The sequence below is a fragment of the Ascochyta rabiei genome, chromosome 9 (assembly GCF_004011695.2).
Source record: "Ascochyta rabiei chromosome 9, complete sequence".
Classification (NCBI taxonomy): Eukaryota; Fungi; Ascomycota; class Dothideomycetes; order Pleosporales; family Didymellaceae; genus Ascochyta; species Ascochyta rabiei.
The window spans coordinates 704727-722300 of record NC_082413.1 but is presented as its reverse complement, the minus strand read 5'-3'; the positions used below and the strand labels follow the sequence as shown (position 1 = coordinate 722300).

The 17574-nt window shown below is 50.5% G+C and overlaps 9 protein-coding genes across 9 annotated transcripts, besides 1 other annotated feature; 5 read left to right on the top strand and 4 right to left on the bottom strand.

The window, feature by feature from the left end:
• Window positions 1-618: 618 nt before the first annotated feature.
• On the top strand, window positions 619-1665 carry EKO05_0005796 (uncharacterized protein; the record flags this gene model as incomplete). The annotated part of the gene is made up of 2 exons (XM_059636672.1): window positions 619-935; window positions 987-1665. 2 exons carry the CDS (start codon window positions 619-621, stop codon window positions 1663-1665), a joined length of 996 nt encoding a protein of 331 aa, XP_059492655.1.
• Window positions 1666-1712: 47 nt separating this feature from the next.
• Window positions 1713-3836, top strand: EKO05_0005795 (uncharacterized protein; the record flags this gene model as incomplete). The annotated part of the gene is made up of 2 exons (XM_038939813.2): window positions 1713-3030; window positions 3076-3836. The coding sequence occupies 2 exons, from the start codon at window positions 1713-1715 to the stop codon at window positions 3834-3836; spliced, it is 2079 nt and encodes a 692-aa protein (XP_038798812.2).
• Window positions 3510-3541: a tandem repeat.
• A 21-nt stretch (window positions 3837-3857) lies between the features above and the next one.
• Window positions 3858-4495, top strand: EKO05_0005794 (uncharacterized protein; the record flags this gene model as incomplete). Its single annotated transcript, XM_038939671.1, has 2 exons — window positions 3858-4350; window positions 4401-4495. 2 exons carry the CDS (start codon window positions 3858-3860, stop codon window positions 4493-4495), a joined length of 588 nt encoding a protein of 195 aa, XP_038798811.1.
• Window positions 4496-4918: 423 nt separating this feature from the next.
• Window positions 4919-6406, bottom strand: EKO05_0005793 (uncharacterized protein; the record flags this gene model as incomplete). The annotated part of the gene is made up of 2 exons (XM_038939856.1): window positions 4919-5814; window positions 5863-6406. 2 exons carry the CDS (start codon window positions 6404-6406, stop codon window positions 4919-4921), a joined length of 1440 nt encoding a protein of 479 aa, XP_038798810.1.
• Window positions 6407-6742: 336 nt separating this feature from the next.
• On the bottom strand, window positions 6743-7633 carry EKO05_0005792 (60S ribosomal protein L8; the record flags this gene model as incomplete). Its single annotated transcript, XM_038939679.1, has 3 exons — window positions 6743-7269; window positions 7320-7506; window positions 7559-7633. 3 exons carry the CDS (start codon window positions 7631-7633, stop codon window positions 6743-6745), a joined length of 789 nt encoding a protein of 262 aa, XP_038798809.1.
• Window positions 7634-8022: 389 nt separating this feature from the next.
• Window positions 8023-9472, top strand: EKO05_0005791 (ER membrane glycoprotein subunit of the GPI transamidase complex-like protein; the record flags this gene model as incomplete). The annotated part of the gene is made up of 3 exons (XM_038939598.1): window positions 8023-8332; window positions 8381-8999; window positions 9046-9472. The coding sequence occupies 3 exons, from the start codon at window positions 8023-8025 to the stop codon at window positions 9470-9472; spliced, it is 1356 nt and encodes a 451-aa protein (XP_038798808.1).
• A 1811-nt stretch (window positions 9473-11283) lies between these two features.
• Window positions 11284-11982, top strand: EKO05_0005790 (uncharacterized protein; the record flags this gene model as incomplete). The annotated part of the gene is made up of 1 exon (XM_059636671.1): window positions 11284-11982. One exon carries the CDS (start codon window positions 11284-11286, stop codon window positions 11980-11982), a length of 699 nt encoding a protein of 232 aa, XP_059492654.1.
• Window positions 11983-12864: 882 nt separating this feature from the next.
• EKO05_0005789 (uncharacterized protein) lies at window positions 12865-13912 on the bottom strand (the record flags this gene model as incomplete). Its single annotated transcript, XM_038939582.2, has 4 exons — window positions 12865-13104; window positions 13155-13553; window positions 13606-13809; window positions 13871-13912. 4 exons carry the CDS (start codon window positions 13910-13912, stop codon window positions 12865-12867), a joined length of 885 nt encoding a protein of 294 aa, XP_038798807.2.
• An 862-nt stretch (window positions 13913-14774) lies between these two features.
• Window positions 14775-16543, bottom strand: EKO05_0005788 (uncharacterized protein; the record flags this gene model as incomplete). Its single annotated transcript, XM_038939778.1, has 4 exons — window positions 14775-15714; window positions 15782-16042; window positions 16093-16348; window positions 16396-16543. 4 exons carry the CDS (start codon window positions 16541-16543, stop codon window positions 14775-14777), a joined length of 1605 nt encoding a protein of 534 aa, XP_038798806.1.
• Between the last annotated feature and the right edge of the window lie 1031 nt (window positions 16544-17574).

Genomic DNA, 17574 nt, shown 5'->3' with positions numbered 1-17574 from the left:
GCGATATGAGAGCCAGGCCGCTCTATGTGAAATTTTCTTAATACCAAGACCGAAGACTGCGCGACTACGGCAGACTATAGTCATGTGGGCTGTCATGTTACTCTAGCCTTACCACTACCACCACTTCTCAGCTGAACGTCAGGAGCCCCGTCTGTTCTGCCCAGGAAAATGTACCCAATGTGGGAATTGCAACTCTGGACCGGACTTGAGCAGTCCCAGTAAACATGAGTATAAAGTGTAGGTGTAGAGCTGTTTGGACAAACAAGACATTCCTGCGGTAACATTTGTCCGGCCTTCCACCTACAGAGCATTTTGCTTGCGTCACTCTTTATCTTTGCTTTTTTGTCATCGCTCACGATGGCGTCCTTTCTTTTAAATCCCACGCTCGTTTTGGGTCTTTTGACCGCACGCTCTCTAGCAGCTCCTGCATCGTCGTCTGAGAGCTCATATTTAGCCAAACGTGCCACAGCTGCACTGTCTTGCTGGGACAATGCTAGCAATGGCCAGATCTTTATCGCAAAGAACGCAGAACGGGAGACTCTCTGTGGCAAGGACTATGCGTGAGTGTCAAAGAGCTGCTCATTGTTCAGCAAACAAACTTGACATAATGGTGGCGACATGAGTGCCTCTGCGCCTGCTTCATTCGAAGAGGGTATCAGTGATTGCGATACTACCCAAGGATACATTAATATCTCTTTAGTTTGGCCTAATTCTTGCTACAAGAAGAACAAGCTTACCACTGATGTCGACAAGGCATCTGTCTGGACCGCACGCAAGAAGGTCACGGCCTCGACTGGCGGCAGCAGCACGGATACTGAGAACACGGACACCAAGACTGCCACTCAAGATGTTACTTGTCAGGACAAAGCCAGCGATGGAGTCAAGTACATCTCTAAAAAAGGCATGTTCATGGTTGAATGTGGCTTCGACCACTAGTACGTATATGTCACGCATCACTTAAGGAGTATACTAACGAACGCGTTTAGTGGTGGAGACATGGGATCTTCTAACAAAGATACTTTCGCAGCCTGCATCGAAGACTGTGCCGCAACAGAGGGCTGCATTGATGTTAGCTATGTGTGGGGAACGTGCTACAAAAAGAACACACTCAACGACGGTGGCGCTGCCGGACATGTCTGGTCGGCCAAGCTGGTCGCATCTGGAACTGACAGCGCTGGTAACACACCTGACACCAAGACCGATGAGAAAACTGATACCAAAACCGAAACCCCTAAAGCCACCCCGATCACATGCCCTTCTAGCAACGGCAAGACTCCTTCCATTTCCTCTGGTGGTACCTATGAGATTACCTGCGGTATTGATTATTGGGGCGGCGACTTCAAGTCTCTCGAGACAGCCTCCTTCGACTCGTGTCTTGAAGCCTGCGAGAAGAACGATGCCTGCCAGGGGGTCTTCTACGTTGCATCATCGTGCTATCTGAAGAATGAAGTCAACAAGAGCGGTGCTGCAGCACATGTGTGGGGTGCCATCGTCAGGAAAGCTGCGAAAGATGTGTTCACTTTCCCAACCGTAGTCAACAAAGAACTGGAGGCAGGCGCGACCGAGTCCATAATGGCCGAAAACATGACGCTTCCAAGTCCTCCTTTGGCCACACTTGGTCTGATTTCGCCTCCGGTATTGACATGGGCGGTTTGGGTGTCTTGACGCCTGAACCGGTATCGGAGATCTGGTTCGGCGGTAACGCTGACGCGATGAAGGATGAAGACTCTGGTGCCGTCACAGTTCGTATCACAGTCGACTACAAATATCCCTCCATCGTTTTGGACCACTCGGTATATATCAAGAATGTCAATTGTGCCAGTGGTAGCCTCCAGGCCAAGTTCGACAACCTCCTTGCGTTCAGTCACGCCGCCGATACATGGCCAGCCAAGGTACCTCTTCTCTTCGTCACAAGTGTAACGAGTTGCGGTAATGGTGATCAAAACTCGTTTTGGCTTGCTCGATCCGCCACTTTCAACATGAATACCAACATCTTCAGCGCTTCTGGTGCAGCCGTTGAATTTGCTGATATATACAACGAGATGGACATCGACTTCGGAAAAATCGAACAGCGCAACAGCACTGGCAATAGCACTTCACCATCTGCTGATGAAGAAGGGTCGAGCTGTGGCAAGCCCAACTCTCCTTTCCTTGATGACCTTCCAGCTGTTGCATGTGGAACGTCATTTGACAAATCGCTTGATGAGAAGCTCGGATTCTACGCTGGAACCGGTGACGAAGAAAATCACGTCTTAGCATCGGCCGGCGCGGATGCTTCAGAAAACACTGATGTTGGTGTCAAGCGTGGCCTCTTGAAGAGAGGTTGGTTGAGCAAAGCTTTCAAGAATATTGCTCAGAAGGTCGTTCAGGTCGTCGCCAAAGCCGCTGTCGCTGTTGTAAAGCAGGTCGCACAGACTGTGGTTCAGGTTGCGAAAACTGCTGCGCAGGTTGGTGTCGCAGTGGTCAAGACCACTGTCAAAGTTGGTGTCGCCCTGGCTGTCAATGCTGCCAAGCTCGTCGTGTTTGTCGCCACTGGAAACTACAGCAACTCACTCTCTCTTCCTATTGATCTCGGGTCAGGTACAGCTCTCTCACAGAAGACCCCTTGGGAAGGTACCACTGGCTCCAAGTTCTACGACTACCGCCCCGAGAGAGAGGATAAAAAGTGGAAGGTCTCCAAGGTCAACCTTGCCAAAGTTGCTTTAGAGCTAAAGCTTCTCCCAGGAGAGCTCGATGCGGAGCCAGGGGTGGATTTGTACTGCATTGACTATGGTGACAAGGGCAAATTTGTAGCCACCGGTTCCATTAGCACTACGCCACTCTCAGGTCTGAAGAAGGCCCAGGTAGGTGTTCACGGTAACATGTACGTTGGTGATTTCTTGGCGCTCAATGCTTTCACGTCATACGAAAAGACTCTTCGAAAGGATCTGTTCGTGAAAGGACTGCTTGGGTGGAAGATTCCTAAGATCGTCTCCTTTGGCCCGCGCATGAATCTCGGCGCGCAAGCAACATTCAGTATTGAAGCAGAAGGTCAGTTGCTCACAGGAGCAAGTCTGAACTAGCCTGCTTTCGAAGCCACTCTCGACTTCGTTGATCAGTCCAAGTCATCCCAGTCTGGATGGACTCCGGAGGTCACCACAAAATTCGACGCACACGGTTCGCTCTCTGCTAAAGCCGCCCTTGGTCTCCCCGTCACCTTGAGCTTTGGCATCAATATCTTAGATGGCAAGTTTGAGAAAGCTGTTAACCTAACTGACATTCCTGCTATCACTGCCGAAGCCAAGCTCGAATTCGACGTCGGGACATCCAAGACCCAATTGGGCGGTGACGACTGCCAGGGTATCGCTTGGGACATTGCTATGACCAACGGGCTCCGCATTGACGCTCCCAGTTCGCCAGGATGGAAGCTGAAAGGGTGGAAGTTTCCTGCGCTTGCTAAAGGGTGCGTTGGTCGCACACGCCCAGAAGAGCCCGTCGCTACCTCATCGACCATTGCTGCAACATCGACAACACCCACAACTACACCAACGCCTACCCCCACTTCGCTCCAGTGTCCTGATGCGGACGGCAAGACATTCACTGACACCGGCTCTAACAAGAACGACTACACCATTACCTGCGGCAAAGACACACCTGGCGCTGATATCACTCGGGGAAAGCGCAACTCTTTCGGCGATTGTATCAACTGGTGTGGCACTGTCTCCACTTGCGTCGGTGTTGTTTGGGGACCGAGACGTGCCGATGGCGTCAACTGTTGGCTCAAGAATGGCTGGCCAACACAGACAAACAATCCGTCCCCATCGACCGATCCACTTCACAACGCCATCATTGCCTAACCTGCTCTTACTATTCTGAGCATGTTTTATGCGGACCAGGATATCACCTCGTACGCCAAGATGAACGTGGCACGTGGATCGCAGCTTGTCATTGACACAAATAATATTGTAGGCTGGGCCAACGGTGACCCATGGCCAGGCAACCAGAAGAGTAGCTCCATGCTCTATATTTACGGAAAGGAGCTGCGCACCTTTGTTGTTGCAGGTGGCACAGGCAGCTTTACCATCAACCCGGGCCCAGCCAGTGCCCAGCCTTACACTCAAGTGGTACCTGGATACGAACAGATGTCTGGCGTGTCAAACATCAACATCGTCGCAATCGCATACGGTCTTGGTGAGATTAAATCTCGCAGCGTTTACCAGAACATATACAATGCTATCCGAAATTCAGGTGGAAGGTGGCAATACACCAACGAGAACTTCCAGCAGGACACCTGGGTAGGCATTGGCAAGACGTGCGTCATTTGGTATAGAAATCTCGATAACGGCAGCTACCTCGTCGCCAACCCTGCGCGTGAGGGCAACTTCAATTCTTCCGCGATGCTCGTTGGAGCAAGCGTCAAGAAATTGAGGCTCCTCAGGCTCAGACTGCGCCCGAAGGAGCGGCAGCATCTGAAGAATATGTTCCCGGTTTCAGCCCAGGTGATGTTAGGAAATAGACTATTATACATACATACATACATTTTTTTCACTCGTAATATCAGTTTTCGTATCAATTTCCATCAGATCTTCAAGATTGCTCTCTGGGGCGAGAGAGGGAGGAGATGGTGCGTGAATTTAAGTGACAGATACACCATGGACGTTTTCAGACGCCCTTTCACCATTTATATCTTGCACTAAGTTTCTTCATGAACAGCATGTTATTTCTCATCGTAAACCATGCTTGCTATCAGCTTGGTTTCATCTAGTCTGCTCTGCAAAAGGACCATCAGCTCGATATTCTTCATGGTGGTGAATAATTTAACTGTCATTTGAGCAGCTATCGTGATAAAGAACAGAGAGATACCAAATGTTGATTTGAACAAAATCTTCATCCTGCGATGCCGACTCTAGTGTCATATCTTGTTGTCAAACGCTCATCACTAGAAGTTGTCAATCCTTGTGCCAATGCCCCTCTCATCCGCCAACCGCACCAAATCGCTGCCAACTACAACATCCATAAGACCCAAGCCAACGCTCTTGTAGATAACGTTACCCTTCTGCAGCCAATCTATCAAACTCTGATGCTCCTTATCGCCATGATCGTCTGTTCTGCTCTTGTTGCTTCCTCTGTTCTTGTTCTTCGTTGAAGGTGCCTCACCCAGCTCCACACCATCGTCGTCCAAGCCCTCTTCAATCATGCGTTTTTGTGCATGACACTCTGATCGCCGCTTCTCAGCATCTCGCTTAAGCATGACCAGTTCACCAATCTCAACAACTTCCGAAGGCGAGAGACCGGCTTGAATGATCTCGCCTGCTTCCTTGAGACACGCTTCGACACTGTCGACCACCACCGCGCCGCCTTGGCTGGCATGTTTGTGGAAGTGGCGTCCGTGATCAGGCGTGACATTTTGGCGGAGGATGTCAGGGTGAATTTCGCACATATCAGGTTTGTAACTCCCAATCGCAGCTACATACCTCCCTTTCTTGCGGCCCTCAGGGTTCGTGAGGTACGGCGCCGGAAAGAGCGGAGTTAAGCTCGGTGTTGTGCAGAGTATTACAGAGGAAGCGCGGATCGTGGATTTGAGGAGGCGCTCATATTCGCCGTGCGACGGGGTGAGGATTTGTATCTTGGGTCGATGGAGCCCTTCGCCTTCTTTCCTATAAGAAGGGATCTTTGTGGTACTGGGGTCGAACTTGGTCGGCTGCTCGTCGGGGTTGTAAAGAGCTTGGAGGAGGTGATGGACGCGCTCGAAATCGCGATTTATGATGTTGAGGTGGTGGATGTCGGTGCTGCGGAGCATGAGGGCAAGTCTGATGTGCCAGTAGGCTTGTTTGCCTTAAAGTTGTCAGACCATGCTGGCACGAGGTAGGAAGGGCTACGAACCTGCGCCAAAAACCACTACATCGTGCACATTATGCCGCTTCTTAAACAGCATGGTACTGGCGAGCGCGGTGCGGAAGGCGGTAATTTCTTCAGCATTAATAAGTGCGCGAGGTCCTCCGGCCTTGTCTAGGAGCTGCAACGTGCCTTTCGGAGTTGTGCTCTGCGAACTTGCGAGAGACTGAGGCTGATCGAAGGAGCTGCTGGACTGCGTTGAATCGGAAAGAGAGGTAGTCTTCAGGGAGGATCTGATGGACGAAATATCTGACGATTTCGTCGCATCTGACGAGGCAAGAGTTACGACCTTGAAGCCAATGCCGTCGTTGCTCGAGGCAGGCATGAAGAGGGTGGTCTGACCGTCATTGCGCTTGAGCGCTGTGCGCATAGGCTGGTACGAGGAACAACAGGCATTGGAGTCCTCGTCGGTGGAAGTCGAATAGTAGTGGAGACCATCTGCAAGGCTCTGCTGCAGGTCAAGAATGTCTTGTCTGGACAATTGGTGTAATAAGCGGCGGACGTCTGTGTCTGTTAGGACGGTCAACGGCATTGCGACTGTTACTGGATAGGAATGTAGGTGGGATGCACAAGCACAGGTCAAGCTCCAAGTGGGGTACCTGCTGTAAGCAAGTCCCGCCGAGCGCGATCGGTGCGACCTTCGTAAGGACTTCCAAACTAAGGGATGGTTTTGCTAGGGCTTACATCACTAATCACACAAGGTTGCACAGTAATGCTAATGGCGTGCGTTATCGTTGTTCGATTCCAGTCAATGCAGTGTCTAGCAACTGCTTTTAACCCTCCGTAACTCCGTGGTATTGTGGACCCTATATGCAGAGATAAGAGACACGCCATAAAATTCATGAACGAAGCAAAACCATCAGACCGCTTAGATCTTGATAGCGCTCTCGATAGCCTTCCTGCGCTTCTCCATGCGAGCGTTGGCCTTGGCACCCATGATACCACCTCCCCAGTGACGGGACGCATCCTTGTGGTGAGACTCGAGGTAGCCGTCGTTGATAGCAGAGACGAGCTTGGAGAGCTCAGTCTTGTCCTCGGCGCGGACCTCGGTAAGAGCGAGGACGGCAGCAGTCTTCTGGTGGACGACCGTACCGAGACGGGCCTTGCCCTTGACGATAACGTAGGGAACACCCATCTTGCGGCAGAGGGCGGGAAGGAAGACAACCAACTCGATGGGGTCAACGTCGTTGGCGATCAGGACGAGCGAGGCCTTCTTGTTCTCGACGAGGCCGACAACGTGGTTCAGACCGAACTTGGCGGTGTAAGGCTTCTTGGAGACATCCTCCTTCTTCTTGCCCTCAGAAATGGCGGTAGCCTCCTTGGTCAGGCGCTCCTTCTTCTCGGTCTTTGTCTCAGGGCGGTACTTGTTGAGGATCTTGAAAGCCTGGGTGGCGACTGCGGTGCATTAGCCGTGCTCCTCAACGATTAGATATGTGCGTGCTTACGGTTGCGGTCAGCAACGTGCTGGAACTGGGCAATCGCCGGGGGGACCTTCAAACGGAGGTTGAGGATCTTCTTCTGGCGCTGGAGACGGACGTACGCCGGCCACCTGACCATACGACCAAGGTTACGCTGGGGCTGGATGTCCTGGCCGATACCAAAGTTCTTGGGGCGCTTCTCGAGGAGAGGGTTCTGTCATAAATTAGAGGCTGCGAAATTATTGGGATCGGATTTTCCAACGTACCTTGGCGGCCTTCTTGTTGCCAGCCTTTCCCTGAGGGAAGGGCGCAGGCGCGGTCTTCTTTCCTTTAGGAGGCATTTTGTACTGTAGAGGCTCTGTCATAGAGAACAGAAACTATCAGCGAATGTTCATCCACTAAGTAGTTCTGTAGCTCGTAAGAGTGAGCGGGCATTGCTACCGCGCTGCACTCTGGCCATCATTGTAGTCGACATGCTCCATTGCTGTCGCATGCGATCGAATGCTGTTCGAGCGATCAGAGGCGGGTGTTGCGCTTACCGTTGGTTAGTTGGCGGTCGACGACGAGGATGCTGGACTGACGAAGAGCGAAAAGTTTGGTCTGTGAGGGTCAAAATGTGGTGCGGGTCTAAGCGAGTCTTGGCGTCGATAAGCCACGCTAGTGGGTCGTCCAATCCAAACGCGTCGTCTTTGAGCATCACCAACCTCGTCCCGCAGCCACACGTCTCTCCATGGCAGCACCGAAGGCCTCAGGCAGCAGGCGGCTCGTCTTGGTGTTTTGCACGTGGAAGACACTGCTTTTCTTGCTCACTGCATTCTGCCCAGGTCCTGGATACGATACCTCGGCTTTAATCCTGACTGATGCAAGCACCCATCGCTACGCAAACCTCGAATCTTCATCTCGACTTGACCATCTAGTCCTCAACCTCTTCCGCTGGGATGCCTTGTACTTTGTGAAAGCTGCTGAGCGGGGTTTGATGTTCGAGCAACAATGGGCGTTCAGCCCGGCGTTCTCCCAGCTTCTGAGTGTTACGACGCGATGTGAGCAGATTTGATCATCGAACTGAGCCGGTATTGACACAAACTCAGTCGTCTTCGGCACCTCGGAAGGCTCGCTTTGGTACTACATCACCACCGGCATCATCGTCTCTACTGTCTGCCATTGCTTCTCTGTGCTCGTGCTGTACAAACTTCTGACCCTACTCACGGGAGCGGGGCGGCAGCAGTCCCGGGTACCGTTTGTCGCGTCTGTACTTCATATCTTCACACCGGCATCCTTGTTTCTCTCCTCGCCCTACGCTGAGGCTTTGTTCTCCCTGCTCAATCTGACTGGTATGCTCTGCTATGCGGAGTCTAGAGCGGCTGCCAACCGTGCATCCATCAACACTCGGGAAGTTGCTCACAAGCTTGGCTCAGGTCTGTTGTTTGCTATGGCGACAGCCATACGAAGCAATGGCTTGCTGAGTGGCTTGATACTTCTGTACGACGTTGCGCGGTACTTGCCCCAGCTCTTCTCGATGCGGATAAAGGTGCAGGACGTTTGCAGAGTCATCGTCACCTGTGCATCAGGTGCTCTGATAGCCATTGGCTTTGTTGGACCACAGTATCTGGCTTACTTGGACTTTTGCGGCACGGGTAACTCTACAGTCAGGCCTTGGTGCAAGAAGAGTATCCCAAGCATCTATTCGTGGGTGCAGAGTCATTATTGGTTAGTTTACCGGGATCGAAGAAAACTGGTCTAACACATTCGTTAGGAACGTCGGACTCTTCCGTTACTGGACCATGTCCAATCTCCCGTTGTTCTTGCTCGCGCTTCCAATGCTGTGGCTCTTGGTCTATTCGAGTGTTACCACCCTCCGCAGCGGTTATGCTCAGCCGTTGCATGGGCGTCCTACTGTACCCCACGCTAGTGACACCCTCGAGTCCAAGCATGCACCACTCGTAACGTGCGAGCTGCCGGAACTAGCACTACCACAGCTAGTGCTGGCTTTTGCAGCAGCCACTAGCTTCCATGTTCAGATCATCAACCGCATCGCCTCCGGTTATCCGATCTGGTACTTGACAGTAGCCGTATGGCTTGTCGAAGACCGGTCAAACAAAGGGCAGTGGGCGACTCGTGCAATGATCATGTATTCTATGATTCAAGGTATGCTGTTTGCTAATTTCTTACCGCCGGCTTGAAAGTAGGACGCCGTACGCGCAATCCATTGATTAGGCTCCAAGTGGTTCTTATTGTTGCCACCTCTTGTTATGCAATGGCGCCGCCAGTGTTCTGCAGCCTTGTCCCCCAACGTCTAGCCTACCTGCAGGTGTTCTGTATCGAACCTTAACAGAGCTTCTGCGAGATACACCTGCTCAAGCTAGACTGCAGTCCTTGGTGGCGTACGATTGTTTCATCAACGACCAACAGCAGGACTCAGGACCGACGTCTGCGCATCGTATAGACGTTTGTACCTCTGTACTTGACAACTGTTGCGAGTACATCAATTCAGTGATGTTTGTGTTATGTCAAGATCCTCACATACACGTTTTATTCTCTCTGTGCATCTCCCATTACGTCGAGCACTTCTGTGCAACTGCATCACACCCCCCTAACTCATCGGTGATCCTGTCGAAATTGCGAAGGCTCACAGCTACAACTGAACTACCGGTCTCAGCCTCTCCATAGGAACGGCCGTCAACGGCCCCGTACTTGCATGATGGCGCATCACATGTCCCCACACTGGCCAAAGTCGAAGGTTGGGTTCTTGCGTATACAACAACACTACATCATGCTGTGCACGACAGCTTGACCTTTTCGATCTTTCGTAACGAAACGGAACAGCACAGCAACTCCTGACAATGGTCAAACTCTGTAGCAGACTGGCATTGTTTTGACCCCATTCACAGGAGCCCGCCCGGTACGTAGGCTTATCCTCAAGTCACACTGTCAGACAGCATATGTTCACAATCGCAGCTTGAGTACTGAAGCGAGCTATAACGTATCCGATCCCCTGCGCTCTGCTAGCTGTACCACTACCGCCGCGGTCAGAGGTTTCAACCTCTGCTTTGCAGGCGCTGTTAGCTCCTTTGTGAGTAGCGGGTGGTTGATCCTCTGGCGATTTAGCTCGGAAGCTCGTAATTCGAATGGCGATTCCATGTCTCATTCAGAAGCGACTGCTTAGCGCACAAAATTGTATAAAGTCTGTTGTTTTCCTTAACATGGGAACCGCACCACGCTCTCCAGTCATTCGTTGCAAGCAACCATGAAGCTCTCAACACTCATTGTCATCCTTCACCCTGCACTTGCTATTGCTGTCAATCTATTAGCAAGGCAAGGCCTCTGCCCTGAAGACGATTGCTTCAGAGCTGTGTGGGGAACCGATCGCGGTTCAGATCATCCGTTGACTGCGCTCCGAGATTGCATGAGTCGCCTTACAACGACCGTGGCGGTGTTTCCAATGTAAACGAAGGATATCCATGCATTGAGTCATAGCTAATACAAGAACATCAGTACTACCATCACGGTTGTCGCTCGTAGCACCACAACTACAGTTGTTTCCTGCTCGACGACTCCCTCCAGCAGTACAACAACAACCAGTCTAACCCGGGGCTTATCTTCTCTACCAGGATTCACCTTTCCCACTCCTAAGGCAACGGCAGCAGAAAACGCAGCTGTCAGTGTCAAAGCTCGTCAAAACGAGGCTTTGTCGTCCAGTACAACCACTATCGTGGGGCGAATCCCTACGTATGCTGGGGACAACTGTTTCAGCTCGGCCGTAGTCTATGCTAGTATCTGTTCATGCAAGGGGGTGACGCGGGACACTCTTGTGAAGCTCAGCGCCGTAAGAAGAATTCTGTGGTTGTGACTTAGACATTCTGATGCTTTACAGACTTTGACAAGTACGGACACATTGACGCTTGCTTCGACTGTCACCTCAACAGCGTCTTGCAGTACGTACCTTACCATCACCTTATCGCACAGCTCCTCCACTACGGTGACTACACTCACCATGACGTCAAATCCAGATGACACATCTATTGGTACTGGAACAACTGCTGTCTCATCCACATTCTCAAGCTCGTCCCCCTTAACCACGGACATCACAACCACTTCATCCACAATCCAGACCACGAGCTCTACGTCTCTGAGCACCACACTAACAAGCTCCACAACCTCCACTTCTCCAACACCAATCTGCAGTGGTCTCGGTACCATAACTTGCAACGCCACCTGCCACGATGCAAAGACTGATAGACTTCATTGTGGCCGCTGCGGCAATGCCTGCACTCCTGGCCTAGACTGTGTGAACGGTGTCTGCGCCCGCCAACCTTGTGACTCATCGTGCTCCTTCGACCGCTTTTGCAACCCGAGCAACAACACTTCTTCAGGTTGTATCTGCGCAACCGACGAGTCCCAACACGGTGTTTGCTTCGACAAAGACAGGTACCAATGTGGCAACGGGAATCTTGTTCGCTGCTTGCAGACTGAGGCTTCGGAGGACTCTAGTGACCTTGGATGTCCAGTCGGACAAGTTTGTATTAAGGATATTTGCAGCTGTAACAATACAGGTATACCAGATGCCGCGAAGCTGGGAATTTGTGTAAGCACGGCAGGTTGCGGAGACTCAGGTACGACAAGCTTGGGTCCGTTGATGAAAATTGGAGAGCAGGAGAAGCGAAGAAGATTGGTTGGAGAGTACAATTGGTAGATTTTGGAGATGCCCGGGAAGACTTTGGAGAGAAAATTGAGATGTAGCGGAGGCAGCCAAAGGGTGATTGGGCCTAGGCAGAAGATTGTTGAGGTGGTTCTGGAAGGATACGAGAGGCGTTCAGGTCTTTTTAGGAGTGCTAATATGACGCATGCTTCTATGATACTCGCACCGGTGGCATTCCAGAAACAAGCGTAAAAGAAACAAAAAAACAAGACAGCGAGCGATAGATGCAAGCTGTTCACTTGCTTGCAAATAACAAAGCGTGAGTGCTTGCTAGAAAGTCCGAAGGGGCCCCTAGTATTTCGGCTAGGCGGAGTCGTCAGGTTTATTCGCAGTAAGTATTCCTTATCTGGGAGCCTTGCATCTCCTGCATAAAAGTTCCGTAGAACGCATTAGATCAATTCAAGAGGCATGAATTGTGATAATAAAGTTACGAAATATGATCGTCTCATGAACCATGTTCCATACTCCCTTGCTACTCATGTCTTCCCTTCAACTTTCATAGCACACGCACTTCAAATGTCTGATATCGTCAGCACCACCCATTGAACTTCATTTTTACAATGCTCAACTTACAACAGGCTATCGCAATAGCTCCCGGTCTTTTCTTCAATGGTTGTGCACTGTCCCATCGTAGGAAATGACAAATCCTAGGCATCTTGCCCCCACCCCAAATGGTCTCGAGATCTCGAGACCCAGTATTCTGCGTGATCGACCAAACGCTTTCTGGCATGCTATTTTCAGAGATTCTACCAATATCAAGCGAACCAGATCGTTCTTGGCTATCTGATAGATGATTGTTATGGAAACAGCAATAAAATCTATCTTGTGTATCTTATGCATCTCTTAGCCTGTATGGGGTTTTATTCACCGACCGGTTTACGATAAATTAGTATGTCGACGACCCAGCTTCAAGCTAGATGGGCCTCCCGGCGATACCTCTTCAGTAAACGGCGTAAGCACAGTGCCAAGCCCAAAGCTACCATCATTGTCGATATAGTCAAGGTCTCCTGTACCATCCGCATCCAGATCCAAATGCACATAATGGTACACCCAGAACGAGCAGAAGACGAAAGTGGTACCCGCACAGGTCAAGACGGTCAGATACATAATTGCAATCTGCGCTTATCAGTAATGCTGTTGCAGAGATAGTAAGTTCGAATGCTTACATTGTGACTGGTTGTCCAGCTGTGACTGTCCCTGATGAATGGTGTGCAAACGAGAACCGTCAAGCCTACAATAAAGCCGCAAACAGAGTATGACATGAACATCAAGGGAGCTTGCCATGTGAAAATCATCTTCATGCGCGGTGTGAAAGTCCTTATTCTGTAATTGGGTGATAGCAAGAGCGGATAGTACTTCTTTGCAGTCTCGTAGTCGCGAGACTCTTTTCCTGTACATCTTAGCGGACCTAGTAAGTGCAGAACCGTTACTTCAGAGGCAGATAGCAGAATGCCCAGGACTGAAAAGATCAAACTGCTATGCCAGAAGCCATGGGTGAGCCAGTAGGCTTCCTCGATTGTGGTCCAAGAGAATGAACCGATGACTGCTGCAGCCAGGACCGTACACTTTGAAGGCAGTCAGTAATTTGTCTTACTCATGCAGAAGTTGAGGACGCACTGATATGGTGATGAATTGCAATTCGGCGAGTTTTCGTGCTCTCCATGATGATATTGCACGAAGTACTTTAGCAGTGTCTAATGGCGATTCTGAAGCTAGTATTGCAATGCGCTCAAGAGGGGCACTAGTATTGAAGTAGTAGAGTCGGTAATACGGCAAAGTCATAAGCTTGACTAAGGTCGTGAATAACTGTTCTAAGCTGAACTGCAAAGTTGAAATCAATCCATTGCTCCCAGAGATTGACTGTTGGGGTTAGGTGGCGTACAGTGAGGATTCGCAAGGCTGAATCAAGCGCATTCATCAGCATGCCGAAGCTGAGAGACAATAGCTTCGTTGCGCGTCCGCACGATTGGAAATGCTGAGGGCGAGTTGTCTTGAGAACTTATAGATGTAGTCCGTGGTTTTTGGAAGCATGACGATGAAAAGTTGTGAGTCTGTGTTGGTGTTGTTGCCGCGAAGGAGTTGGAAGGCTGTGCACGAAGGGTCATGCAGGTGGCCTGGGACTCAGCCGCAGCCGAATTTGGCGACTCCGGTCACAAGTCGCCGCGTTACCTGCTGATAGTTAGGCTATAATGTAGTGTAAGCTATTCGAGTAGTGGATTGTACTTTCGCTGCATATTACGTAAGAGACTTTAGCATGAAGGCAGAGCCCCATACAATACTAGTGCGCTTGCAGGCCCAGTAAACCAAAGGTTGTATCAAGAGTATGCTAGATATAATACAAAACTTTGTCTTTCTTTTTTTTCTTTTTCGTTTACATGGTGCTTTGCACTACTGGCTGATAGGCCATCTGCACTCACTACCGACTTGTCATGCTCACAATGAAGTAGATATCTGTGGAATCAAGGCACATCTGAGAGTCTTTATCAGGGTTATTAAACTCCTTATCAATTCAAATTTGTGGGGGTCCTCTATTCTACATGATAGTGTATCTGTAGCGGTCCATACCGACGAAAGTTGTGATCATTGTTTAAAGTCTATCAGGGTATAGTGCTTAATGGCACGCAGTAACATCAAACCAGAAAACGCCTCTATACTTGGACAAACCGACTTTACAATACTAGTACTCAACTGTAGGCTGGTTAGCAGCGTTGAGAACGAAGGCTAAGCATAACTTACGATCCAGTGTAAGCGCAGACTGAGTGCAGACAGGAACCCATAAGCATCCATCACTTCTTGATCTCTGGCCGCTGCTGATAAATCCACTTCTTGAATTGAGGCTCCCGGTAGACCTCACCAATATCTTCGTTTTCGTGCACCTGCTGCCAGTGCTGTTCAAATTGGTGACGTGAACTGTAAGGCGGTTCATTGCAACAGTCTTCGTGTTTGCAGCGGTAGGTGTGCGCTCCGAGCGCGAACTGCTCCCATCGAGATTTCTCTTGACATCTGCCTCGCCTTGTCGTTACAAGCTCTCTCGCACAGTTCTCGAGCCATTGGGCGCTCTCGAGTTTACATGCCCATCTGTGGAAAGCATCTTCCATCGTCTTGAGGCTTATTTCACCGCGACGATCGGGATGCGTAAACCAGCTAGATGGTTTCCAGTCGTCAAGCTCAATATCAATGCCCTCTTCGTCGTTGAAGCGCCAATAGTTCTCCAATTGCCTCTGGCTCATTGCGCTTGCAACGATATTGGGGTTAGTTGCCTTGCCAGCCATCCTCTTCATAATGTTGAGTACTGACTTGCGTGAGGGATCAGCTTTTCCGCGCGACGTGCCAACACTGACGATCGCCCCAACCGAGTGTCGGCCAGGTAACGTTTCGATCTCGAGAAGTCCGAGATCGGTTGGATTGTTCGTCTCTCCAAATCCACCGTCCGAGAAGAAGTACTTCTGACCGTTGGTTCCGCTTTGCTGAGTGAATCTGATTTCTTTGAAATACATCGGTGCAGCAGTGGCAGCTCGGGCCACTTGCCATATTTCCATCGTCTCTGCTGGACCGTAGTTGATCTTCGGAAGGGTGGTCACCTGAGTATGTGGGATCATAACGGGCCGGCGGGTCGGGACCGGGTTTGGTTGCGTGCCTCTCTCGTGGTGGTAAGATCGAATGAGATAAACTTCTTCCGTCCATACGCCTGAAGAGTTCTTAGTTCTTCGTATAGTGGTAACAAATCTACTAAAGCGTCAGTCTCCCTGAAAAGTTGAACTGTTGATTGTGTTAACAGTGAGGGCGTACATACGTTTGGCTAACCCCTTCCGTCATTGGAAATGTCGGCGTGGTAGAGTGGTGTCTTCCGGTAGTGGAGCTGTCACATCGACGAAGCGATACGTCCTGGAATGCCTTTTTCATACCACGAGCGCTGTACTTTGGCCACGGCATACCAATATTACGCTGCGAGATCCATCTCGGTCTTCCGAAGATGCTATGGCTCATTTGCTTATATTCTTGAAGACAGTCATCGACAGTCATGCGAAACCTGCCGAGCATGATCGCTATAAGACTAAAGAGCTATCAGCGTCTTCCTGAGATATATCATTGTTGCAAACATACCCGCCGGTACTGGAACCACAGATGAAATCGAAGTAGTGGCAGAGTAGAAACGCTCGAGCTGCTGGAAGGTGTTCAGGAGTACTATCTCCATCGTGGTTTCTGGGAAGCTGTGATACATTGTTGGGATACGCTTCGGGCCAGAAGCTGTGAATATCATCCTGATCTTCTTCTACCTGTCTCTCTTCTTCCCGATGAATGAACTCCATGAGGCGCTTCAGAAGAAGCAAGGTCCAATATCCGCGTATGCCTCCACCATCTGCGTAGTTGTCAGCAAAAGTGTTTAGTTGGATCAGGAACACATACCCAAACTGAGCAAATTTCTTTTACGCCAAAACTCATTGCGTACAGTTCCGTGGACAACGGACCTTCCTGTACCTTGTCTCCTAGGATGACTATGTCCTGGCGGAATTTCAATCGACACAGTCGATTCGGTCTCGTTAAGAGTAGACATTGTGGTCTCGGTAAAGCCTTGGTGAACTTGGTCGACGCTTGGACTTTGTGATACCCCACTGGTTCAGCTTGTGTAGCAAGGCCGAACCATGTATTAGTATTATTACGTCCCACCGGAACAGGCTGTGAGTATCAGGAGGACTCAGTGAGATCATCGCAGAGCCTCAGGTTCCGCACCCTCGATGTGCATGAACGAGTGAGATATCCGTTACGGACTGCGCCCCATAAACTAGTAGTTCGCCGACGGATGTGTGCTGAGAGCCAATCGCAATTGCTTGACCTTAGGGCATAGAGACAGCCTGTGGCTTATACAGGTAAAGACGGTAAAGGTGGAGGGGGCGAAGGTAAGACCACCGCCAGGCGTCGAGGAGGACTCTGAGGCAGCTCTTTTGCCGAAGACTCGAAGCCGCCTTTGCTGATAATGTGACTTGTTCAATGACTGGCTGCTTCGAAGTGGTGGGCCAGTCAATCTGCGGATTGGCCGACTTCCAATTCAGCCTTCTCTGCCTCAGGCCGAGGTTGCCCTTTCGTGGCGCATGCACGAGGAATCTCAGCCTTCCCACCCTGCACATCAATACGGATTTGCACACTCTGGCGAGGTTGCTGATGTTCTCGAGGTCCTCCGGGCGCACATTGAGAATCGATTTTGGAGTCCACCAGCGTATCGTGGCTGTGTCGTCATCTGATCCACGGTGAGTTCTATTGACCGAAGAAGTTTCGCATCTGGGTTCTACGCGTGAGATGTTAGGGTCCGCTTGATGTTCTAGGGGCTTGTGGCTTAGCCCACGTTCCTCATCAGGGCAAACAAAAGTCTGATGACAATGCAAATTACATGGGTCTGTCACACACTTGTGGTCTATTGGTTGATAGGAAGTCCATTCGTGATGGCATCTGTCTCGGCCCCAGTATGCGCAGTCGACAACGGATCCTATCTCGATGTGTTCACCGCGCTATCTTGCATTGGCTACAAAAAGATCGTGCCCGTCGCCGTCCTTCTCGTTGGGCTTCATTCATCTCATCCTGCTACATTTC